The sequence below is a fragment of the Ambystoma mexicanum genome, chromosome 5p (genome assembly GCF_040938575.1).
Source record: "Ambystoma mexicanum isolate Mex_15411 chromosome 5p, UKY_AmexF1_1, whole genome shotgun sequence".
Lineage (NCBI taxonomy): Eukaryota > Metazoa > Chordata > Amphibia > Caudata > Ambystomatidae > Ambystoma > Ambystoma mexicanum.
The window spans coordinates 104,653,030-104,679,831 of NC_090930.1; the positions used below are offsets into that span (position 1 = coordinate 104,653,030).

The 26,802-nt window shown below is 47.2% G+C and overlaps 1 protein-coding gene across 3 annotated transcripts in view; it reads right to left on the reverse strand.

Annotated features, from left to right (window-relative positions):
- Positions 1-26,802, reverse strand: part of LOC138480763 (titin-like) — a 557,826-nt gene that overhangs the window by 267,701 nt on the left and 263,323 nt on the right. For all 3 annotated transcript variants that reach the window (XM_069612496.1, XM_069612497.1, XM_069612498.1), the window contains exon 10: positions 12,395-12,526. In XM_069612496.1, coding sequence (XP_069468597.1) covers positions 12,395-12,526 — 132 coding nt within the window. The remainder of the gene's footprint in view (positions 1-12,394; positions 12,527-26,802) is intronic.

A 26,802-nucleotide genomic window follows, 5' to 3' on the forward strand; every position in this document is an offset into this window, starting at 1 on the left:
CTAAAATCCACCTCCTGTCTTCTAGAACTGACCCCTGGCAGCACGAACCCCGGAGAAGGTGCAGTGTTCCCAGAAGCATCCCTAGCCAGTCGAGCGGCATCCCTGTGGATACGATGTGAGCGTTACAATTCATTATCTTAGTCCAAAATTGGATCACATTCAATACCAACTTTTTGTCCTGGCCCAGCAGTATCGTTTGCCATCTATCTTTTGTACTGAGGGACTCTTTGCTGATATTAAAGAAGGTCTGACAAAGGTCTTGTTCTTGTTGTGAGTTAGGGCATATCATGAACATATGAAAAAGAGTCGCAATGTTTTCTTCATTTTTGTAGAATCTGCAGTATTGTACTGTCGGATCATGTTGTTTCGTTATTGCCAGTCTGGATCAGGTGGGCAAAGTGTTGAGCCGTTATCTCATAAAAAGCGACCTGACTGAGTTGTCTGGAAAGATCTTGAGATATGTAGGCAGTTGATTAATTGCTCTTCTCTTTATGTCAAAGGGGAGCTTGTGCTGTGGTGTCTGCTGCTCTGTGCACTTACTTAATAAACCTTTTCTTACCCCTATCTTCTGCGGTGTGCATATCAGCGACACATCAGAGCCCCGCCTTAAATATCCATGGTGGCCATCTTGGGTCAGTATTTTCATTCATTGAATGGGACATGCACGGCCTCATGTTCAATAAATGAAAATGCCTTTTTTAGTAGCACCCTGGATTGACGGTTCAGTAATCTGGAGTGCTAATGGCCTTAATACCGTCTCCAGCATGCCAGATCGGTATTATCAGCTCAGGGACCCAGCCGATAACACTCAATCTGGCCCGCCAGATCTGGTGTTAATGCCACATATAAATCACCAGCAACTGAACAGGTGAAATTACTGCATGTGATAATTCCACCTACCCTTATTAGAGTCAGTTTGACTCGATAACATTGCAAGACCCCTAAAAAGTGCGGTAAAGTATTGTAATGCTTTTGGTAAGAATAATTCCATTTGGTGGTATTATTGTATCTAAGACCGCCAAGCGAGTAGAGAGGCCCTTTAAGTGCCTATGGGATTTTTCATGCATTGGTCAGCAGAGATGGCATAAACAAAGCACGTTTTCTTTCTCTGAGCCATCATATCCCTCTTCCTCTATTGGGTTCCCCTTTTCATTTTTGGAAAGTGATGCTCACACAGTCATAACGGCTGATAAAGTACGTCATTGCACAAAAAATGCCTATTGTTTTTCTGGGGAGATTCAATATAGTTTTTTGTTTCAATTAAGGTGCTTTTTTATTTTTGGTTTGTGACCGTTCAGATAATGCATTCCTTGTATGGTTATCAAACCTTACTGAGTTTGATACACAAACGCACTTAAAAACACAATGCTGGCTTTAAAAAAAAAAAAAAAAAAAAAAACAGCATTGGCAAAGTCAACAGTTTAGGCTTATGTAGAGGTTTTAGAAAGACATTTGCCACACACATGATATGATATGATATTTTATTTATATCGCGCCCGTACACAGGTGTTTCATAGCGTGACCAGGCAAAGGCAGGGGAACAGGGAGAAACAAAAACAACGATCTTAGTATGCCCAGTGACATTGAGAAAATGCAAGTGCATGGGGGAGGGAAAAGGGGGAAAGTGCATGGAAGGGGGGAGACATTGGAAAGTGCAGATCATAGGAGATAACAAAATAAATAATAAGTCAAATAAATTAAATAAAGGTGATAAACAGTTGTAGTAGGGCAGTCAGTAGGTGGCAAAGTGCTAGGTTAGTCAGATAGGGTGTATCTGATAAGTGCAGAAGAAGAGCTGGTGGGGGACTGTATGGGCACAGATACAGGCCTCAGTGCAAGGGGTGGCCCGGAGGCAGTTCAGCAGGAAGGTGGCAGGGTGAGCAGGTACCTGGGCCCGAAGGACAGAGGGTGGCCAGGTGCACAGTGCCGAGAGACGAAGCAGATCAGCAGGGGAGAAGCGGAGCAAAGGCAGAAGCAAAGAGGAAGGTCTTGAGGAGCTTCCGGAACCATTGATGGTTCTCCTCAAGTTTCCAGCTGGCAGGGAGGCAGTTCCATAGGGAGGCCGCAGCCAAAGACAGAGTTCTAGCCTGAGCTCGTTTCTTTGAAAAACAATGGACCCTGAGGGAGGTACAGCAGCGAAGGGCTTGAGAGGGCAGGTATTTACGGAGGGATAGTTGAAGTCAATAATATGCACAATTTACCAAATTCTGTCTCCTCCTGGGTAGGAAGTACTATTATGGAGGAAGTGCCTGTTAAATGTGTATCCCATGACTACAGAAAAGCCCAAACTGTTGGCTCTTTCAATGTTTGATAGGTGCAAGGGCAATGGTATCAGTTTCTTGAGCCTTTAATTAAAGTCATCTATGTCCAGCTGCCAGAATAGCTGTCACAAGTCATAATCTGTTTTTTATCTTATTACTTTCTGCTTTGTTCTGTTTTAGTCTACTGTAATACAATACAGGCCTCACTAAGAACCTCGATGGTATGGTAGAAAAGAGGCAGTCATTCTGTTACAGCCACTTTTTTGGGTGTGGGAATTTCCTCAAATTTTCCTGCATCGTTGAATTCTAAATTGGCCGGGAAGCAGTGGATGTAACTCCATCAAGGTGCTCCTCCACTCCCGGGCCAAAAATCAGCAGATAAACTGCTACTTGAAGATCTGATAAAATCCCCATGGAGTCCAAGGTACTCACAAATATGGGACTAATACCACATCACCAACCCTTGAAACCCTGCTGTAAATCTGCAGGACTGAGTGGCAGTAAGGGTGAACGAGTTTGGTGGCAATGCCATCGTTAAAATCACAGACATTCCTTTCTAAATATATAACGTTTCAAATGATTACATCTTAGTGGTAAAACACCAGAACTATAACTTTCCTATCCACTTTCTTAGTAAAGAAATCTTGACTTCGGCCAATTGAGGTCACTGCCAATACATCCCAGGCACATTCTCCTTCAGGGTATTTGTTACATCTCAAGGCTAGTTTCTTTGGCTGAATGGGTCTCTGATTAGCTGCTTTCATGAGCATAGCTAATGGATTCTTGAGGGGTCTTGGTTTGATGTGTGACAGGTCCTCTTTGAGGTTATACGAAAGGCAGCCATATGTCAGTGCTTTTATGAGGCTTATTCTTCAGAACCAATTTTAACATGATGAATCATGGCCTTTGTTGCCTCTTCATGCGTTATGAATTTCAAAGGATGGAGCTTTTAACTCATGCAGTAGAACTTAAGTCAACACTAGTCAGCAAGCTACATTCAGCAATATTTTTGGGCATGTTTTATTTCGAATTAAATACTGCATAGTGCTATTCAAAGTGAAGTGCATGCATGGTAAAAAACATAACACTCTACAGAGACAAGTAGTATGCCTGTTTCACACCCCAAACTGTTCAAAGCTCCATATTAGTATGATTTTTAAAAAAACATGACTTCTGCAGACAGGACAATGATTTAAGCATGACCAAGTGAGTTCCTCACTGTATAGGCAAACTACTCATAGACACCAATATTTGATGCATACCATTATCCCTCTGAAAATCAGCGATTTAAAATGTCATTATGAAAGAAAGGGTCAAACCCTAAATCCATAAAACAGTATTTGTGACATGATACTAATAATCCTGATTGACAGACCTTGAACCAATATCTTACTCGGTCCCGACTCATACAAGTGGAAGTCAAAAACTTGAATCATACATTATGAACCATAGTAATGAGTCATGAGCCCTATGGAGCAAATACTAATCCTAAAGGTGAGGAAAAATATGAATTACAGCGACTACTTATGCGTTGCTTCGCAAATGTGCGCTACATGATGTATCCTAAAACATATTAAAGCCATAATACAATGGAGAAACATAATAAAAGAAAGCAGTCCACCGGTAAAACAGTCTACCTATCTGCTGGCAAAAGCATTAAGTACAGATATTATATGAATTTCAATATTACATTAACTGTACCCGAATTCATTGTTCTTTAAAGAGAATATATATAGTTCAATATCTTAAAATCCAAGTGCTATAACTGCACTTACTAGAAACTGGCAAAGATCCACATGTCGTATCACAATCTTGCTCTAATCACCCTCTGCTGTACCATATTTTTCATTGGAGGCAGTGTGTCCTGGAATAAATTTCAATGTTCTAGTTCCAAATAGTTTCTATTGGATCCAGTTGCAAATATATGTTTTTTGCACATCTCATGATTTGTTATCATAACTGTACTAAAGATAGTAGCAATCTGAACATGACATGTAAGGTATGACGGGGAAAAAAACTAAATTTGTGTACATATAGGACTCTTTAGTAGTTGCATTATGTCACTGAGCTATGATAGGGGTGGTGAATTGTGTTGAATCCCACCCTTTACCTGAGAGTGAGCATCTTCATGTCTGCAGGTAACAAGGCTAAAAGCAGGGTAGCAATTGATGCCATCACTGCCCTTTCACAAATCCAAGGAGATGCTCTGAACCTGTTTGGTGCCACTGGAGAGCAGGTGCCGCATAATTTGCCAATATTAAAAGTTCATCTAGTAGAGTAGTGGTAGGGTAATTAAATTACTAACCTCATTGTAGTTCCTATGAAAAAATGCATCCTGCATACAATTACTCTGGGGAAATAGGCAACATGTTGAGTGCTCTAGAATCCTTTGCCACTTGCACAGAATTCACTTCAAAAAGATTCAACGTAACCTGATCAATAGCTGCCTGTGATGAAATGACTGTTGTGCTGTAGGAAGGAGTATAAGGATGTATAGTGGCTAAAGTGCCTTATCGGCCGCCTCACTTCTACAAACCAAGATCCCAATCAAAAAGGTAAAACAGGCACAGCAAAGGATATTCCTCCTTCTCCTTTTTTAGTAACGTGGGCCGAGGGTAAGCTATTCTCTCAGAAGGAGGGTAAATGTAATGCAGTAGTACAACATTTCCAATATAAAGGAATGTCCAACCAAGTTTCTATACAAATATATACTATAATTATACAAATCAATTGTGCACTCAACTATCAAAAACAATATAAAAATCCACCCCAGTAAAGGCAGATAAAGAAATGCAGAATGTAATGATGCAGCACTCTGGGTAATTAGCAGGGAGGAAAAACAGACAAGAAATGACATGTCTTTCAGGAATAAGGTGCAGAAAGGTCTTAGCCAGTCTCTACGGACCCAAAAAGATGGGGCAGGGGGACAGGGTCACTTCAAAACCCTTATTCCAATTTCTGGCAGTTCAACAGTGTTGAGCCAGGTCTTGAGGTGCTAAAGATGTGGGTTGAGACAGGTTATTATTATTATTATTATTATTATTTTTTTTTTTTTATTTATTTTTTTTTTTTTTTTTTTAGCCTATCTTTGTGAAGCAATGGAACACTTTACAATAATAGGAGGAAGAACACAGTGAGGGAAGCAGAGAAAAAAGAATGCTGGGAGCAAACAACAGGGAAGGGTGGGCATTTGGCATCAAGGTATCTACAAGCAGCCAAGGGAGTAAATGGTGAGGAGCAGATTACTGAGTTTCAGGTAGGTTGGAGAGTGGATTGTGTGAGGACCTAGGTGTTAGGGAGGAGCCACTGCTTGAAGAGGAATGCCTTGAGCTCTTTCCTGAACTGTGGAAGCGATGGGCGAGTCTGATGTTGACGGGGAATATATACATATACAGAGAAGGCCTGTCTTCTGGTTCTTACCTTCATGCACCAGCCAAGTTCAAGTTTAGATGTGTCCTTACTTCTGGTTGATCGCATGCATCTGCAGATGCTGAGTTTCTCAGTGAGGTAGCATGGGGACTTCAGGGTGACAGCCTTATAGATGATACAAATGGATTTGAAGATTATACGTTCTTGCAGCTGGAGCCAGTGCAGTTCAATAAAGGTTGGGGTGATGCGGTCGAATTTGCAGAGTCCTTTGGTGAGTCGTGCATGAGTAATCACTAGAAGGTCTTTGAAAAGTGCATTGCCACCATCCAGGACCAAGCCTTGTACAGCAGATTTGAAGTTGTTTACTTGCATGAAGGTCTTGATGATCCCCAAGAGAGTAAGTTGGTACCAGGTCGTCTGTGCCTTCTTTGCTATGTGCTATGAAGGTGAATTTTCTGTCAATGTTGAACACCAGGGACTTGGCACAGATGGCAAGCTGGATTGTGAAGCCCTTGAGATTCATAGCAGAGTGCCAGGTCTGGATGTCAGGGTGTTCAGTGTTGTTAGTCAGCAAAAGGAATTCAGTCTTGGAGGGTTTTAGCTTCAGGTAAGCACTGGACATCCAGCACTGGATCAATGTCAAGCATGCCTTGATCCTGTGGATGTCTTTGATGGGGGATATCTTGAGGTAGATCTGCATGTCATCTATGTATTGGTGGATGTTGATATTATGGGATAGAGGAGGGATACGAGAGGTTACATGTAAAGATTGAAGATCATGGAGATCATGGAGGACACAATAGATCCTTGGGGGGCTCCACAAGTGATGGGTAAAGGTAGTGATCTAGCGGCATCCTTTAGTATGAACTGTTGGCGATTAGCAAGATAGGTTTTGAACCAGATGAGGACGAGCATTTTTGATCCACATACGATGATGTAGATTGCTTGTGAGTTTCTGATGGTCTACCATTTCAAATGCTACTGAGAGATCAAGGAGAACCAGGAAGCAAGGATGACCATGATCAAGGCTTTTTAAGGACATAGTCAATCACCTTGATGGTAGCTGTTTCTGTGCTGAATGTGGGTATGAAGCTAGATTGCTAGAACAGAAGCAGGTTGTGGCTTTGATGTGTTTGAGTAGTTGCATGGCTACTGCTTTCTCAAAGATCTTACATAGGAAGGGAAGATGGGTAATGTAGGGGTAGTTGCTGAGGTCATCAGGGCCTAGTCCTGGTTTCTTGAGAATGATTTGTGTGAATCGAGTTGTACGGGGTCAAGAGTCGCGCTGATGTCCAGTCAGTTCAAACCAGAAGCACAGAGTGGTTCAAGTGTGACATTTTGGTAGTGCAGCTCGGATGCCTCACCAGGGACAGTTTGATTATCGAGGAGGTTCGGGACATTGGTAACCGCTGGTTCTGGTCAACGTGTGATGCAATGCTCAAGCAATGCAAGATGAGGTCCAGTGGTTTGAAGCTGTGACTTTGATGATCCGATGCATTATCTAGGGCTATATAGCCTAATATTTCTAGGTAGGTTTTTTAGACGTTCATACTATTTGTTCAAGAAAATATAATATGACAATAACTCATTTTAGATATCACAAAGTAATAACAATAGTTTCTTCATGGTGTACAAAATCGACTTGCAGCTTGGTATTTGTTGATCCGAACAAGGTTTGCCCCATGCATTTCAAGATTGGTTCTCTGCTTCAGGGGCTGATTATGAAATGATACTTTAAATCTAATTAAGAAAAGTTAAACATTAGTCTAAATTAGAAATTTTAATACTCGAAGTAATTCATCCTCTCCCAAAGGGCGGGGATCTAGCTAAAAGATTATCTCAGAGAGAACTTTTTTGGATACATAAACTTGATGCATTGACACCACATGGCTTCAACGAAGAACACTACCTAGGCCCTTTCTTGTAAGCACACCAATAATATATGTATTTATATATTAAACACAGGTGCATAATAACTAAGAGCAAAGAATCACCTGTTAGGTGGACATGTCGTACTAAATTCTGCACCAGAGACTGACCAATTTCCTTATCTAAGTTAAAAACTCTTCAAGCTTATGTCAGACCCAGGTGTATACTCACAAACATATGTTCCATCCTGATTGAACAGAGATGTTTCCCCAGGATGAATTGTTCAAAATGCAACAAATTATGGATATGATTAAATTTTGAACTCCCTAGAGGAAACAGTGTAATGATAATAGTCATACCTATGTACCAAGTAGGTGTTTTATTGGTTTGACCATATTAAGTAAAAAGGAATGTGATTATCTCTATGATGGGTTATCTAATTTTCAATGTGAATGACTAGACTGTGAACTCCTTACAGGAGACATTAAAATAATAACAATCACAGCTATGTATCAAACTATACATCTTACTTTAATTTGACCATACTGAGCTCATTTGACCATACTGTATCAAACTATGCATCTTACTTTAATCTGACCATACTGAGCTCCACTTTGGAGAACAATGTAATAGTATTAGATACAGAAGGTTGTCTCCTAAATGTGCTTCAAATATAAAAATCCAAAAAGGAATCGTAGATGATTACTGAGAATTTACTACAGAGTACATTCGAACTGTCAGGATCACCTTCTTAAGCAGGTAAAAACCTTACAAATATGGCAATAAACCCACCACTGACCATTTAAATATAACGGGATTGGATTTTCCTTCATTGGCTTTTACCATCATAATACGTCTTCTTATGTTCCAATTATTTTACAAAAAGCCTGACTTCTGCCACCATAATGACATTGGGGCATCTACCACATCCTTATTATTCAAGTTTAGATTATAAAAGTTTGAATTCTTATTATTCAGCTAAAGAAAAAACCTAACATCACCTACATTGGTGATCGTAGACATTTGTTTGTTTACATTGATGACGTCATGCACGTATACGACGTGATGATGTCACAAACAAACGCTGTCCACAGAAACGGCAATTTTGTATGCGCATAAACATCTCCGGATGGACCGGCATACAGAGAAGGACAGAACAGGACACCAGAAGGAGAAAGTGAGTAATTTATCTGGACTCAGTTCAGCATTAGAAAGTCTTAGAACTTGACTTTTACAACCCTGGGTTTTCAATCGGTAGGAATCTTTTTGCTACTAACAGTCCACAGCAAATTTTCGAACAGAATACCAGGGTGACCCACCCGGACACACTCTTACAAGCAGATGACACCCTGGATAACATCATAGCTGCACAACGAAATTGCATTATAGCTTCCACTAAGTAAGTGTTCGATTTGAAGTGGACATATGGGTTAGAATATAACAATTACAAATCTTCTAATTTGTACTCACCTTTACCTTTATAGATGGCAGAATTGTATCAAACACACCCTAGAGGCAACCTATCTTGAACTCTAATTCACCATTACAGGCTATTAACACGGTATGACTCTTTGAAATCACTAATCTCTAAGCCTAACAGGTTGAAATTCTATTGCTTAACTCTCAAATATTAGGCTAAATGCATAAATGTGTGCAATATGTCCTGGATATGACTGGATAAACATTTGGCAAACTGAAACAGAGTGAAAACTTACCATTGAGGAAAGAACAGATTGATCAACTTTTAAGAAAAAGGTTTAAGGTAAGAACATTGTTAGTTCCAGTCACCACTAGGACCTATATTTTTTTCATGTATTACCTAAAGGTAGCAGTAGGTGGCTTTAGCAAAAAGAATTGACCTCTTAATAGGAAACAGCCTAACATTATGCAATGGGAATTGACAACTATAAAATTGAATCTTTAATAATCAATTTCCCTTCCAAATTAATTTTAGTTGAAGATCTCTATCTCTCTTTTTGTGATTAGATAATGATGATGGTCAACTTTTCATGGTCACAACCTCTTTTGGTCACTAATTCACATGAGCAATTTGTATCTTATTTATTTTTCACCCCGATAACAGTTTATTGAAATGTGTAAACAAGCAAGTTTATACTAATGTTTAACTTTTCTTAATTAGATTTAAAGTATGGTTTCATAATCAGCATCTGAAGAAGAGAACCGATCTCGAAAACGCATTCGGCAACATTGTTTTGATCAATAAATCCTGAAAAATTCAAATACCAAGCTGCAAGTCGATTTTGTACACCATGAAGAAACTACTGTTGTTACTTTGTGATATCTAAAATGAGTTATTGTCATATTATATTTTCTTGAACAAATAGTATGAACGTCTAAAAAAATTACCTAGAAATTTTTGGCTATATAGCACTAGATACAGTGCAGGGGACGGGAGTTCCCTAACTGGGAACTTATCTTGTTTTTGAGTATGATACAGATCAGATGTGGAATTAATAATTATTTGAATTGCCCATCATGATATCCCAAACTCAGGTGAGGCTTATGTTTGTAGGTTAAACCACCACCAGGATGATAGCTGATCATAAGTATGAGGTTTTGGGACAGAGGTGCAGATTCTAAATGCAACCTTAAAACACTTGTGTATAGGTGTGTTATAAATGCCATATCACATCATACCCTTATGGCTGAAGTGAGTTTTTTGTCACCCGAGATGTCAGATAAGGCAGCTGTGAACTCGGAACATGTTTGGTGGCACTGGGGTGTAGGTGCTGCAGATCAAGATGTTGATGCAGCAGTGCACAGGTGTACACTATGCCTTTGGAATGGAGTTTGATGAAAGAGGATCTGGCTAGCAGACCACCCTTTCTGAGATTAAATTACAGATATTGTTTTTCTTATTTAATACAAATAAAAGAACAAGGATTCCACAGCCTTGCCAAATGGCAATTCCTCACATCCACGATGTTTTACCAAAGGTGGCCATGTAAGATACGGTTGTTCACCTTACTGGTAGAAAGAATAATTTCATGTAAGATATTCAAGACTTTGACCAACTACACATCCTCTCTAAATGATAAACGATTTGTCATCAGAGAACTCTCAATGCTAACGAGTGCATCCTTGGTCAGGATACAGAAGTGTGTAATATCAGCCACATGTGATTGCATATTCACTTTGGCTACTTCTGACATAATATAGGCTATCCATAACATGGGCTTGCACTTCCAGTTTGCCAAAAGTATAACTTAGATAAGAAATGTGATGTATGAACATGTTCACAAATGGTCAGTGAGGGCTAAAATAAACTGATCCTTCAGAAAGTACAGTCCCAATTCCCTATGGCAAGGAAAATTAGGGCCAGAATTTGGAAGCACCAAATGTGGATTACAAAAATGAATTAAAACAGGGTAAACTGAAAATAATTTGTTGCTGAAAAGTGTATGGCAAATGGATAGGTTTAGACAAACTAGGGATGGAGCACACACAGAAAACACACATTAAACCATTAAACACTCATAGATGTGGGCGTTCTCTAACAATGTAGTTACATTTTTGAAAGCTGCTACTTTGCAAATGTCCCAGTCAGCATAGTAACAAACCCTGTTTACAAATGATTCATTCTCTTTTGAAAGCCAATGGCCTGCCCTCCACAAATGGTTTGGACTCATCATTACCAAAGGTATTCATGTAACCAGGGTCATGCCTGAATAGGACATTTTGATATTTCAATGGATGTGGCTTATTTATTGAGAAACTTAGTGGTGGGCACTTTCTAAATGGTTAGATGTAAACAATTCATCCACTCATTAAAATGCAATGATGGTTTGCAATGGAAACTACCGGTTTACAGCTACTAATTAGCAATCACAAATCAGAAAATGTTGTTATACATGAAAAATGTGTCTGGATGAGCACATATTAAGGTGGGGAGTTCTCTTTATTTATTTATTTTATATAATAGTGACATGAAATCATGTTACTTTATAGCTCTGAGAAATGAGTACTCCGAGAATGTTCAACATTCCTATATAATCCTACATTCTGGTACTTGCTGTATTGCTTTTCTCTTAAAGAATGCCACACTTATACCAGGACTGGATAACCGACTCACATCTGGCATTGGACAACTTGATGGGTCTCTCAATTTGAAGCCTGTGGACGTGGGAAACCAGAATATTGATGCTATGCTTTTTTCATTATTACAAAAGAGCAGAAAAGCTTATTCAGTGTGTGGTTACACAAAGTAACCCCACTCTGCAGAGGCAGTCTGGAAAAAAACACTGATAAGGTCAATGCTTTTGGCTCTTTTTTTGGGCATTGGATTGCCACGGCCATAATCTCCCCATTTCCCAGATGTTGCAGCCAATGTTCCAGTAGTTCCATTATGGCAGTGCTTGGAACATGTGTATCCCATGACTACATAAAAGTCAAAATGTAAAACGTGTGTGAGCCCCTCTACTAAGAACGAGCATGGATCAATAACCTAATTCATGGAATGTATTCCAGCCAGGGGGCTCTGCATCCACGTGTTTGCTGGCTTCACCCTTCAGAGGGGAGACATATGCCTTTGCATAGCCAGTTCCCACCTACAAGGGCAGACTAGCACAGAATGCTAGGCAATTCTCCTCTGAACAAGAGAACCATCAGCAAACCTAGAACCATGCAGTGGCCTTGCTGGGGCTGATCAGTGAGGTGGAGCTCTGCTGCCTCTTCAAAGCATAGGGAGGAAGGGGCCCACGTCTGGATTGAGCTTAATAACTTTGGGTAAAACAGAACCTTTCACACAACTAACAAAAGTGTGCAACTGAAAACGCACTAAAACAGAAAAAAGTCAAAAATGGGTTAGTTTCGCCAGTGCTTGTTTTACTAGACATTGGTGAACCAGGTGTATTTATGATTGTTCTTTAGTTTACCAAGGGAAGGGTGTCCAAAATGAGAATGATGCTTAGATTCTCCCAGATTCATACATTTCCACGGCTCGTATCCAGTGTTCTTAGTGAAGTTCTGTATGTAAAGACAACACTCGAGGAATTTTCCACTACATCCTGTCGAGGAAAAAACAGATTGAAAATCCCAGACCTGGCTTTCACATGTGTGCAAGAGTACATACAGGGAGAATAAGGTCAGGGATACATGTGAATAGAACAGGAGCCCAATTCATGGAATATTTTCCGGGGTCAAATTGACTATGCACTGCTGAAAAGTGACTTTGCACTGCCGACACAATCCCTGATTCATGGAACCGTGCAAGGTATATGTTTGCAATGCAAAGTCCGCGCAAAGTCAGCACATACTCATTTTTGCGGTTCAAAATAACTTTGCCCAGACTTTGCACCGCATAAAAACACTTTGCACAGTTCCATGATTCAAGGCTTGTGTCAATGCAAAGTCACTTTTCAGCAGTGCAAATTCACTTTGAACCGAGCAACTATTCCATGAATTGGGCCCTGAGTGCCAATGAATCAATCGCACTGTGTTTACAAGCTTACGATGCAACAGGTTATAAGCAGTCCTATTCTATTTGCCTTCCATAGAGTGTGCAGCAACAAAAGGGAACTAGGCGGCCGTGTTTGTGTTTACGAGATTGCCTTGGTAACTGCATTTCAAATGAAGCAATTCTATAATAATAGTAAGTACTTACAGGACGGTTCATGGAATTAATGTGCGCTGAAAATTCCCGCGCAAGTGTGCAAAACCGTGCGAATCGCAGTGCAAGTGCAAAAATCGCAGCGAAACCCGCGCACATCGATTCATGGAAGTCCGTGCGTGAGTAAAATCTGAGATGTGCGCTGAAAATCTGCGTGGCGCATGCCGTCGCACAGGTCATCTAATGGCGTGCGCTATGGCCACAGCGAAAGCGCACATAGCACGGCGCACATAACAAAAGTAGGCGTAACTCGGGGCGTGACACGTGGAATGGGGAACAACGCGTGAAAATGTGGGCATCACGGGGGAAGTACAGGAGGCAAGTGCGTGGAACGCCCACACGCTAGCCTACAACACGTATTCATGGAATCGAATAGGGAAAACCAGCGCACGGGCAAAGACGCGCACAGGCCCAAACACGTTCGCCACACGAAGGCAGGCGGTAGCGTCCCTGCGCATGAAAAAAATGTGCGCCAAAATGTGCGCTAAGTAAAAGCACGTATATATACAGATGAATGTCCCATACTGTGGCCCTCTAGGACAAATGACGTGCAAAGGGGTACGCAACAAACACGGACACCCGCTGTGTCAAAAATAGCATGTGCGTGTATTTCCGGGGTGCGTGGGAAGTTTCACACGCGATAGGCCTTGGGCGAGCAGGGTACGTGTAAATCTGGGGCTCGCGGGAAGTTTAACACGCGATAGGCCTTGGGCGAGTGGGGTACGTGTACATTTGTGGTTCGCGTGAAGTTTCACATGAGATTGGCCTGGGTACGTGTATATCTGGGGTTCGCGGGAAGTTTCACACGTGACAGGCTCTGTGCGAGTGGGGTGCATGTATTTCTGGGGTTCGCGTGAAGTTTCACACGCGATTGGCCTGGGTACGTGTATATCTGGGGTTCGCGGGAAGTTTCACACGTGACAGGCTCTGTGCGAGTGGGGTGCATGTATTTCTGGGGTTCGCGTGAAGTTTCACACGCGATTGGCCTGGGTACGTGTAAATCTGGGGTTCGCGGGAAGTTTCACACGCGATAGGCCCTGTGCGAGTTAGGTGCGTGTATTCCTGGGGTTCGTGTGAAGTTTCACACGCGATTGGCCTGGGTACGTGTAATTCTGGGGTTCGCGGGAAGTCTCACACGCGATTTCAGCAGGGTACGTGTATTTCGAGGGTGCCGTGGAGTCCTACACGTCAATTGGCAGTGTGGTTCCTCCCAGGTGATCGCTCTACACCCTCCACGGCCCCTGCAGGCAGCCCACACCACAGGGGACTACCCTGCACCCCTGGTTATGTCCCGCAGGCAGCCCATCCACCATGGGCATGCCCCCCAGACAAGCCACATGTCAGCTTGCACTACTGATCACCAACGCATGACCCCCTCCACCCCAACCCCCCAGCATTGAGGGGCACCTGCCAGCAGGCCCCCACTCATGTCCCCCAGCACCCCCACCCCCCAGCACTGAGGGGCACCTGCCAGCAGGCCCCCACACATGTCCCCCAGCACCCCCACCCCCAGCACTGAGGGGCACCTGCCGACAGGCCCCCACACATGTCCCCCAGCACCCCAGCACCCAGCAGTGCAGAGCACCTGCCAGCAGGCCCCCACTCATGTCCCCCAGCACCCCCACCCCCCAGCAGTCAGGGGCACCTGCCAGCAGGCCCCCACACATGTCCCCCAGCACCCCCACCTCCCAGCAGTCAGGGGCACCTGCCAGCAGGCCCCCACACATGTCCCCATGCACCCCCACCACCATCACTTAGGGGCACCTGCCAGCAGGCCCCCACTCATGTCCCCCAGCACCCCCACCCCCCAGCAGTCAGGGGCACCTGCCAGCAGGCCCCCACACATGTCACCCAGCACCCCACCCCCCAGCAGTCAGGGGCACCTGCCAGCAGTCCCCCACACATGTCCCCCAGCACCCCCACCCCCCAGCACTGAGGGGCACCTGCCAGCAGGGACCCACTCATGTCCCCTAGCACCCCCACCCCCCAGCACTGAGGGGCACCTGCCAGCAGGCCCCAACTCATGTCCCCCAGCACCCCTACCCCCCAGCAGTGCAGGGCACCTACCAGCAGGCCCCCACTCATGTCCCCCAGCACCCTCACCCCCCAGCAGTGCGGGGCACCTGCCAGCAGGCCCCACACATATCCCCCAGCACCCCCACCCCCCAGCACTGAGGGGCACCTGCCAGCAGGCCCCCACTCATGTCCCCTAGCACCCACACCCCCCAGCACTGAGGGGCACCTGCCAGCAGGCCCCCACTCATGTCCCCCAGCACCCCTACCCCCCAGCAGTGCGGGGCACCTGCCAGCAGGGCCCCACTCATGTCCCCCAGCATCCGCAGCCCCCAGCAGTGCGGGGCACCTGCCAGCAGGCCCCCACACATGTCCCCCAGCACCTCCACCCCCCAGCACTGAGGGGCACCTGCCAGCAGGCCCCCACACATGTCCCCCAGCACCCCCTCCACCCAGCAGTCAGGGGCACCTGCCAGCAGGCCCCCACTCATGTCCCCCTACCCCCCCACCTCCCAGCAGTCAGGGGCACCTGCCAGCAGGCCCCCACACATGTCCCCCAGCACCTCCACCCCCCAGCACTGAGGGGCACCTGCCAGCAGGCCCCCACACATGTCCCCCAGCACCCCCACCTCCCAGCAGTCAGGGGCACCTGAAAGCAGGCCCCCATACATGTCCCCCAGCACCCCCACCTCCCAGCAGTCAGGGGCACCTGCCAGCAGGCCCCCACACATGTCCCCCAGCACCTCCACCCCCCAGCACTGAGGGGCACCTGCCAGCAGGCCCCCACACATGTCCCCCAGCACCCCGTCCACCCAGCAGTCAGGGGCACCTGCCAGCAGGCCCCCACTCATGTCCCCCTGCCCCCCACCTCCCAGCAGTCAGGGGCACCTGCCAGCAGGCCCCCACACATGTCCCCCAGCACCTCCACCCCCCAGCAGTGAGGGGCACCTGCCAGCAGGCCCCCACACATATCCCCCCCGACAGGTCATCACACTCCAGACCCATGCCCCTCATGGCCACCCAAATCCCACCCCAGTCCAAACACCCCACATTGAATTCCCAAAGTCATGATAGAAAATACATAACCAGCATGGCCATGAATCAATGTCCCTCAGACCCACGCAATGGTGACACATGACTGTGAAAAGATCAACATTGTGACATGCACAAAACAACTGAGATAAGACCACATCAGTAAAGTATATAAAAAATGTGTATTCAATAATTAACCAAATGAATAAAAAAAAGATCACACAATAATGGAAAAAAATGAAGAAAAAGCTGCATGTCCAAAATATTTAAAAAAAATGTGTAAAAACAGAATCCAGATCAATCCAAAAGAAAATGGGTCCAAAGAGTCTGTCCGTCCAACCAAATCCAAAGTGTAAAAATAAGACACATCCATTGATCCATGGTAAAAAAGAAACTTAAATGAAGTGAAATCCAGTGTAGAACTATATACAAAGTACAAATACAGGGTCCATGAGCCCAACCATTGAAAGGAAACCTACAAAAACCCTACCTAATGAACAACTATATACAAAAAGGTGGGGCATTGTCCAAGCGCCCCAAATGAAATGAAAACCAAAAGTAAACCTAACACTAATTAACTATATAATATAGCAGCGGGCTAGTCCGACGGCTCACTTCCTGATTTCCCGGGCCAGGGCATCATCGAACTCCTGCTCGATATCCCGGAGGTGGTCCTCTTCTAAGGCCCCGAGGGTTCACAGGGACGATGACATCCAGACCTCCAGGTCCCTGCGAATTGCCTCGAGGCACTCGGCCCGCCTCAGAGCCCTTTGCATGGAGTTCTCCGCCCTGACCATCGTGAGCCGTGCCTCTTCCGCCCGCTGCCGCTCCGCATCTATAGCATGGCCTAACCGCTGCCACACGGAAGACATTTCCTGTCCTTGGTCCTCCTGCCCTCCGGCAATGCCTGCCCCTCCGATGTCGAAGGCTGAGGTGCAGTTGTTGAGGTGGCCACCCCTGCTGGACGTCTGACTCCCGACTGTGGCAGGGATGTGTCCTCCACCAGCCTGGCCGCACGGTCAGAGGCAGCTCCACAGGGTACCCGGGTGATACATGGGTGTGAAGATGGCACGGAGGATGACTCGCGCATAGGGGGTTCAAGTGAGGAGGGGGTCGAAGCAAGGTTCAGCAAACGGAGGAATCCGGCCTGGGTGACCTGTCCCAGTAGGCTGACGTGGTCAACGAGCCATTCGAGATGACGTGCAGTCTCCCCATGAAAAGACTGCAGGTCACCTCGCATGTCCCGTTGACACAATGCCACCCCACCCAGGACAGGCTCAACCCGGTCCCGGATAGCCACATCCGCAGGGAGAGGAAGGGCAGTTGTTGTAAGCGGATCCCCTCCCTGAAAACTGGTCTGGACGTAGGCATCCCTGCTGGTGCGGGATGATGCAGTCACAGGATCGGGGACAGGATTACACTCAGGCACCTCCGTGGCGGCCTGTGCTGCCTCCTGTCCCTGCCCCTGCACTGCACCACTGGCACCAGTTAAATCCCCACCTCCAGACCCTGTCTCAGTCCCTTGCACGGCCTCCTCCTCCACCAAACCCCCCACCAACCTGGATGACTCCGTGCCATCTTCCTTCGTCGGACCCTGTGGTGTCTCAGCTGCCCCTTCTGCTGCCGAGGAGTCCAACTCCGACCTCCGCCTCTTGGACCTACCCTCGGCAGCTGCGGCCTGGGACGCGGCACCAGACTCCTCACTCCCTGACGAGATCACAACCTGGGAGGGGAGCTGGGCCTTGCGTCTCCGGCTGGTGGTGTGATCCCCGCTGCTGTGCTCCACAGCACACTCTCCGCCCTCTTCATCAGTTAACGCTGCAGACAGAGAGAGATAGGAGACAGGCATCAGGACACTGTACAATGGACTGAAACACACATGCCAGTTGCACATGAGTGGCAGTGTCAAACTTCAGACATGGCATCACAATCCCCAACACACATGGCATGTCAATTCACACACCTGAGCAATTCCACAGCCATATGGCAACAGCCAGCACCATCCATACACATACAACAGCATGAGCAGCCAAAGGTGAGCCAGACATCACATGAAACACAGGGAGTGCACTAGACATGCACACACGCCACCACACTTACATGCATGTGTACACCTCCACCAACTGTTGCAGTGATGAGATTGGCATCCATGTCACATCTGGCAATCAGTCTTCTACATATCAGTGTCCCAAGCATCCATGTTGCATCACTGTTGCACCCTTGTGAAATACACACACATGCACATGTACACGGTGCAGATACATGCAGCTGGAACCGACATCCATGTGTGACACTACAACCATGGCAATTTACATATACAGTCATTCAAGCATGTGTGCTCACACATCTGCATTTGGCATGCAAGCTTACACACACATGCACCATCCATGTGTCTCGCACATGAGAGGACTCGCATGTTTTAGCCTCATGGCCCTGTACACACACATCCATACATGGCCCTACAAAACCACATGTGCAACCTGCACACTACTGGCACACCACCACACGCACCGCTTACAATCAGTATGCATGTACACTTACCGCTCAACTCCAGACGGGTCTGCCTCTCAAGGACCTGGACGTGGAGCGCTGGGGATATGCGTTCCAGGACCCTCATTTGATTTTCCTACAGGTGGCCCCAGCGCCCCTTAGCATCCGCTGTCTTCAAGAGGCACCGGGCCTTGTTGAGGGTCCTGGACATGAAGTCCTCCCAGCGCTTCTTGACATGTTGGAATCTTCGGACTGCCACCCCCTCCGCGTTGATGGCAGTCACGATGTCCGTCCAGATCCTGGTCCGTCCTTCCTTGTCGGCGCGCAAACTTCCGAAGAGGGCATCATACTGCCCCAGGACTTGCTCCATCAGGACACCAACTTCGGTGGCAGTGAAGCTGGTGGCCCTCTACCTCTCTGGCTGGGGGTTGCCAATGGTCTCAGATGGTGGTGTGCCTGACATGGCAACCCCAGAGGCAGGCGTGGGTGGGAAACTGGGTCCTGGGGCTGGGATGTGGAGTGATGGTATCCCAGTCGGGAGTCTTCAGTTCCAGCAGGGGACCCCACGAAAAGCACGAACAGAGCAATGGAAATCCACGTGGGATCTTCATGCCCTGCCAGGGCAACGCCCGTGCGCGATACGTCACAGATGCGCTTACGCGCTAAGGGCCTTTGGTCCAATGGAATTGCGTGCATGTGCTGGCGCACTTACGCGCTAAGGCCCTTTCCTCGAATTACATGCTGACGTGCAATTTTTTCACATGCCAAATCACTCTGTATCAAGCAGGCCATGCGAAAACACACGGAAGACCACGCTCCTGCCCTGAAGGCCATTTTCCTGCCCCCAAGAGCCCCGAGCACGCTCCCACCTGCCATCTGCTGCTGCCTGCCTGCCTGCTGCCCACGTGCCCTGCTATTTGCAGCCATCTGCAGGGGTCCAGTTGCTGTGTCCACCCCTGCTGGAACAGAAGACTCCTGACTGGGATACCATCGCTCCACAGCCCAGTGCCAGGACCCAGTTGCCCACCCACGCCTGCCTCAGGGGTCGCCATGTCGGGGCAAACACCATCTGAGACCACTGGCGACCCCCAGCCAGAGGGGCAGAGGGCCACCAGCTTCAGTCAGAAGGAAGTTGGTGTCCTGGTGGAGCATGTCCTGGGCATTTTGATGCCATCTTCGGAACATCACGCGCCAACAAGGAAGGACGGGATAGGATCTGGGACGACTTTGTGGTTGCCATCAACGCGGAGGGGGTGGCAACCCGCAACATCAAGCAAGTCAAGAAGCTCTGGGAAGACTTGAGGTCCATGGCACTCAACAAGGCCCGGCGCCTCGTGGAGGGGGGCCGGGGCAGCATGGGTACCATCCAGATGAGGGTCCTGGAACGCGTAGGCCCAGCGCTCCACGCCCAGATCCTTCGGAGGCAGACCCGTCCGGAGTTGAGCAGTAATTGGCCAAGCATTGCTGTGTGAGACAGGGCATGTTGCAGGGTGCTGGTTGTTTGATACTTGCCTGTATGTGTGACATAGGCCATGTACGTAAGTGTGTGTGCAGGGACATCATGGTCATGCATGTGAGACCAGTAATGGGTGAACCACATGGTTGGTGCATGTGTTACAATGCAACATGCGGAGTAGCATGGGGAATGCACACATTAATGCATGCCTGTCTCTGTTATTGGACATGGATGGGGTGTGAGAGATGGGTGCTGCTGTCATGGACATGTATGGTGTCCATGTCTGTGTGTCTGACTTGCATGTCTGTGACTTGGAAATGCCATGGATGCATGACACATGTCTGTGACAATGTTCAGATTCACTGATGCAGCCTACTCATCCTTGTATCCACTGTGTCTGAGGTGTACGAGGCCAGATGGATGAAACTAGGGTGAAGTGTGTGCATGTGATAGGCATGACCCATGATGTATGTGAGTTTCAAACCAGCATTGTATGTTTCAAGAGTCCCTTGGACATGTATGCTAATGTTCACAGCATGCGCCATGCCTGTTACTGCATGTGTTTTGCCTGCACTGACCCATGTGTTGTGGAGGGACATGATGGAAGTGATGTTTGACAGTGCCACTCATCTGCTATTGCTTCCTGTCTAGGGGACCATTGTACAGTACCCTGATGCTTGTGTTCTATGTCTCCCTCTACACAGCGGCAAGTGATGAAGAGGGCGGAGACGGCGCTGTGGAGCAAAGCGGCGGGGATGCCTCCACCGGCCGGCGACGCAAGGCCCAGTCACCATCCCAGAATTTACCATCGTCCGGGAGTGAGGGGACTGGTGCTGCGTCTGCCACTACGGCTGCAGCGGAAGGGGTGGGTGAGCCCCCACAGGGACTTGCAATGGCAGAAGATGGTGTGGAGCCATCCAGGTTGGTGGTTTCCACAGAGGAGGAGGAGGCCACTACTGAGCCGCATATAGGGCCTGGTGGGGGTGGTACCACTGGTGCAAGTGGTTCAGTCCAGGGCCAGGGGCAGGAGGCAGCACAGGTCACCACGGAGGGGCCTGTGCATGTCGCTGTCCCTGACCCTGTGACTGCACCACCATGCACCAGCAGGGATGCCCCATCCCAGGCCCGTCAGCAGGTAGGGGGGATGTCCATGTCATCTGACACTCCTCTACCTGCGGACGAGGGGAACCCTGGCCGTATGGAGAAGGTCCTGATTGGTATCGCGTTGCGCACGCGTGACATTCGTGATGACATGCGTGCTTCCGGGGGGAGCACCCACGTCATCATGAAGAGCAGCGTGACAATGTGGCCCAGTTGGGAGTGTCCATGGTCGGGGGTTTTGTACATGTGTCGGCCACTCTGGCGGCACTCTCCTCCTCTGTGGAGACTATGCGCCAGTCGTTCTCCATGCCGTCTTCCGGCCCAGATGCCACCTGTCACGGCTCGCTCCCTTCGCTCCCGTTCCCGCCACTTGGGGGCATGTTTTGGGGCTTCTTCCCTACTGGACATTTCCTCCGAACCTTATGCTACAGTGTCCTGATGAATTGGGAGCGCTAAAACCTTATTTCCCAAATTACTTCCCTTCCGGATCCATTCCAGGTTTTTGGCAGCCAGCATGCTACTGCTACTATAATCAAATGACTATGCTTCCCAGAATGCCTGGCTCACTGCCTCACCTCCTCCCTTGCAGGACAAGGCTGGGTGGAGGATAGGCAACACCTGTGGCTGCAGGTGCAGCAGGCGACACGCCTGAGGGGTGTGCTCGTTAAGCAGCTTTAAAAGCCTCAGTCTGCTTCAGTCCAGCGCTGGTCATTGTTGCAGCGTTCCTGTCGTGACTGGTCCCTTGTTCCTGGTTCCTAGTTTTTGTGCCCAGTTCTAGTTAGTGTTTCTTGTTCCTTGTCCTGGAATTCGTATTTGTATGCCTAATTGATTTCTGCCTTTTGGAAATCCCTTTCTCCCTTTCTCTGTCTGCAGGCAGCCTTTCTCTGAGCTTTCCTTTTGCTGTAGCCCAATTGCCTGTGTTCACTGTTTCCTAGAAATTGCCCTTTGCTACTGAAAGACTTGTTGCATTAATCTTTCCTTTACAGGTTTAGTTTCCTGCCTTTTCACCTTGGATGGGTGGGAAAGTTTCCCTTTTGAAATCGTTTTCACTGCTCCTGATCCTTGCCTTCTATTGGGATCCATGCCATGTTTTCCTTTACACTTTTACATGTATTTCCTATTTTATTATTAGGTATGGGAAGCTGTTGTAACTAGCCCCTGTGTGATTATCTTTTGTTTTCCACACTGTACTATTCCTTCTTGCCTCTTGACTTGGGTTTAGGTATTTAGTCATCCTCACTCTTTGCCTTACTGCCTTCTGGGTTCTTGTTTGATTTACAGGGTTGTGGGTTAGTACTGACTTCTGAGTGGTCTTTCCGGTCCTCGTGAATACGGACATCCAAGTGGTCTTTCCGGTCTTCGTGAGTACTGGCATTCATGTGGTCATTCCGGTCCTTGTGAGTACTGTTTCCAAATTCCTTATCCAGTACCGTCTAGAGTGTCAGCTTACAGATTCTGTCCCTGCTTGCCCTCTACGTGGGCTTAGCGCTGTCAGTATCTGTAATAGCATAGTGGGTAAGGAGTTTGCCGACTTTCCTTTCAGTCATAAGGAGGTTCTAAGTGCTTACCCTACATTCCTTTTCTTAAAGTGGTATACACGAGTCTTGGGTATTGAATGCACGTTGTTATATTCAAGGTTGTTTACTGTGTATTCCGTGCACATTTCCCCTGCCATATCCATCGCCTTCTTCCTTTCCTGACAGAATGACCAGCCGTTGTTCCCGTTCGAACATGGCCAGATTACGAAGGAAAGGCAGCAAGGCCTCTAACAAGTCTATACAGAAAGCTTCCCTTACAATTACCCGTGAAAATCGAATCTCTGCTCCTGACTTAAATGAACTCCTTGACACGAATGGGTATTTACGTGCAAAGTATTTTTCCCACTGGGTGGCCCATCGTACATTGCCTGATCCTAGCTCTGTCTTTAATTCTGATCCAGAGTCTATGTCCGCACAAGCCTTAGCAGTGGAAAACAACACACTGCAAGAATTTATACACACAAGTACCTCTGTTATTGAACCCCATGACTCCGGTTGTGCTTTACCTCAGATTGAACAGTTTCATGATTCAAGCATGAAGAATGGAGGGGTTCCTTGCATATCTTCTGTTTTCTGCCCTCAGTCTACAGCTTACTCCTCTGCACAGATTCTTACTGTGATCACTAATGCCAAGGGGTCTGATGCCAATAGGCTTCTTAAAAGAAACACAGACCACGTCGGTAAGAGAGAGTATAGATCACAAGACCTGCAAGCAGTAGATGACAATATACAATCAATGCACTTCCAGATGGCTAGTGCTGGATCCAGCCCTGATGCCACCATGCCTTCCCCTGTGCCTACTGATAGGGATGTACAGTTAATGCGGGACATGCTAAAAACAGAATTTGAGGAGTTAAAACAGGAATACATTTCCTTAAAAGAGGAGAATAAGATGTTACAGTCTTTTCTGAATACACCTCCAACTTTATCCGTTGATGAAGTGAATACTGTTCAGTCCCTGAGTGTGGAGACTTTTGTAAATCATGATACTTGTCAATATGTAAGATCTATTGGGAGTGAAAGTCTTTTTTCAAGCACAGCGCTTATTCAGGGCACAGGTTCTGACAACTGTCCTACCGTTTGTCAGGAATTGCTGTTAGTTGAAGATTCACAAGCCACTCCTTTACCTGAAGCTTCCTGTGTAGCAGTTTGTCATAACTCTGAGCTTGAACACATACATGCTTCTGATTTCCAAACACAATCCACAATGGTGGCATACACAGAATCTGTCACAACTGTAGGCTTAGGTTCTGCCCTTGATCTAGCTGCTGAGACTGAAGTAGACATTCAAGCTGATGTGGAAAACGATGCTGCCTCTGTGTTCGCTCTTCCTTCTGCCAATTTCGGTCACTACGAGCAGTCAAAGACAGTGCAGAATTCATGTTTTGATGGACTCATTCCACAGATTACTGAACCAAAAACCCGGCAGGCGATCCCTGAACTGTTGATTGTTAATCAGCCACTTTCAGAAGCTAAGACAGAGGAATGGTCAATTGACGAAATCCTGATTAACAGAGACTTTACTATGGTGATTCCTCTGGTTGATTTTGACTTCTACAAAGGAAGAGACTCTGTGTCATCCACTAAGGAGAGGGACGGCAGGGGTACAGCTCAGACTTTGGTTACTGGTGCCAAGGGGTCAACTGCCTTAAAGGGGCTTTCCATTTCTGAACCACAAGTGTGTCTGCCGACTTCTGGGACTTCAGACTGTCCTCCTACTACCATTGACTCTTCAATAATCCTGTCCAAAGCTCTGCAGTCATCGTTGGCACACGTATCTTCGATCAATAAAGGAGTGCTATGTCTGCCAGTCACCCAAGAGCCTTCACCATGTACGCAGTCAGAGCCAAAGACCTTGACAAGTTTGTCTTCAGCTAACAAGACGGCTCCAGCTTGCATGCCCTCAGCCTCGGAATTTCCTTTGGCATGTTTGTCTTCGGTTACAGTGACTCATCCAGCAGATTATCCTTCAGCCATGGAGCCTCCGGTAGTACATTCTAGGTGCATGTCTTCGGTCCCAGAGCCTACTGCTAGTTTGGCTTCAGTTCATGAGAGACCTGTGACCTGCTCAGCCTCGCTGCCAATATCGGAGGTGTACCTGTCTACACTGTCAGATCCTGCTGCATATTCCTCTGCTCCAGAGATTCCTCCTGAATCCCAACCATTTACTGATGAACGTTCATCTTGCCCTTCTTATGCTTCAGGGGGATCACCAGAATATCTGCCTTGTACACAAAACAATTCTCCCAACTACTTGACTGTAGCATCAGCGCCTCCCGAATATGCAACATCTGAGCCTGAGACTTCTGCCAGCTCTCTCTTCAGAAACATCAAGCCGGCTCACGACTCGGGAGGGCCTTACATGCGAGGCCGCTGGACTTGCCTGGAGTATTACGAGAGAGAAACGGATGCCATCCACCACGGCCCAGTCACCGAACGAGTAGCCGACCAGGATAGCGGGCTGGACGGTCCGCGTTTGGAGTCCGGTTTGGATCAACCGCTTGACAACCCTTTTGTTGCCGGATCCCACATGAGTCTGAGGGAAGGGACGGGCACGGCCCTCCAGCTGCAGCGCCAGTTGGGTACTAGTAGCCAAAGGAGGGGAATGTCTGCTGCAGTTCAAGATGTGCCTGTTTTTGCTCCCGCTGCTAGTATGCCTGATGTTCCAAGTACTGTGTCTAACACTCCTATCAGTATGCCAAACGTTCCTGCGGTTGTATCCCACGTGCAACAAGGTGGCTACTTGACTGGCTACATGACTGTCAATGGGAGTGCCAGCCTCGTACAACCCATTGGATCTCCAGACCTCCAAGGCAAGGAACTTATGCAGGCGAATCTTTGTCACTTTCAACCACAAACCTTTACCCAGATGGATGACAGAGTATTCGAACCTCTACCTCAGCCGCCACCTTCCTCTTCCGAACATAAACATTTCCTGAAACCTACTGTTTCCTCACCTCCTGTGTGTCCACTCTCGGCAGTGAGGCTAACAGAACTTCTACCATTGTCTAAGGCATGTAGCACCAGCCTGCCTCTCTCCTCAAGGATGTATGCATATCCTCTTCCAGTGACTAAGCTTCCTGGACCTTCCAACTCTGCTTCGGGTCCTGCAAGTCCTTCATGCCTTTCTTCGACACATGAGTCTCTTCCTCACCGAAAACCCACCTATGGCTCTTATAGACTGCGGCCTGCTTCTATTCATTCCAGCCCTTCTGCTTCTGCCCGTGGGTCATCGTTTCCGTCAGTGCCACTTCTGAAGACAAAGCGCTCCTGTCATGGAAAGAAGATGTTTTGTGCGAGTAACGGCCGCCTGGAGTCGGCTGTGGAAGGGGGTATAGTGTCACGGCTCGCTCCCTTCGCTCCCGTTCCCGCCACTTGGGGGCATGTTTTGGGGCTTCTTCCCTACTGGACATTTCCTCCGAACCTTATGCTACAGTGTCCTGATGAATTGGGAGCGCTAAAACCTTATTTCCCAAATTACTTCCCTTCCGGATCCATTCCAGGTTTTTGGCAGCCAGCATGCTACTGCTACTATAATCAAATGACTATGCTTCCCAGAATGCCTGGCTCACTGCCTCACCTCCTCCCTTGCAGGACAAGGCTGGGTGGAGGATAGGCAACACCTGTGGCTGCAGGTGCAGCAGGCGACACGCCTGAGGGGTGTGCTCGTTAAGCAGCTTTAAAAGCCTCAGTCTGCTTCAGTCCAGCGCTGGTCATTGTTGCAGCGTTCCTGTCGTGACTGGTCCCTTGTTCCTGGTTCCTAGTTTTTGTGCCCAGTTCTAGTTAGTGTTTCTTGTTCCTTGTCCTGGAATTCGTATTTGTATGCCTAATTGATTTCTGCCTTTTGGAAATCCCTTTCTCCCTTTCTCTGTCTGCAGGCAGCCTTTCTCTGAGCTTTCCTTTTGCTGTAGCCCAATTGCCTGTGTTCACTGTTTCCTAGAAATTGCCCTTTGCTACTGAAAGACTTGTTGCATTAATCTTTCCTTTACAGGTTTAGTTTCCTGCCTTTTCACCTTGGATGGGTGGGAAAGTTTCCCTTTTGAA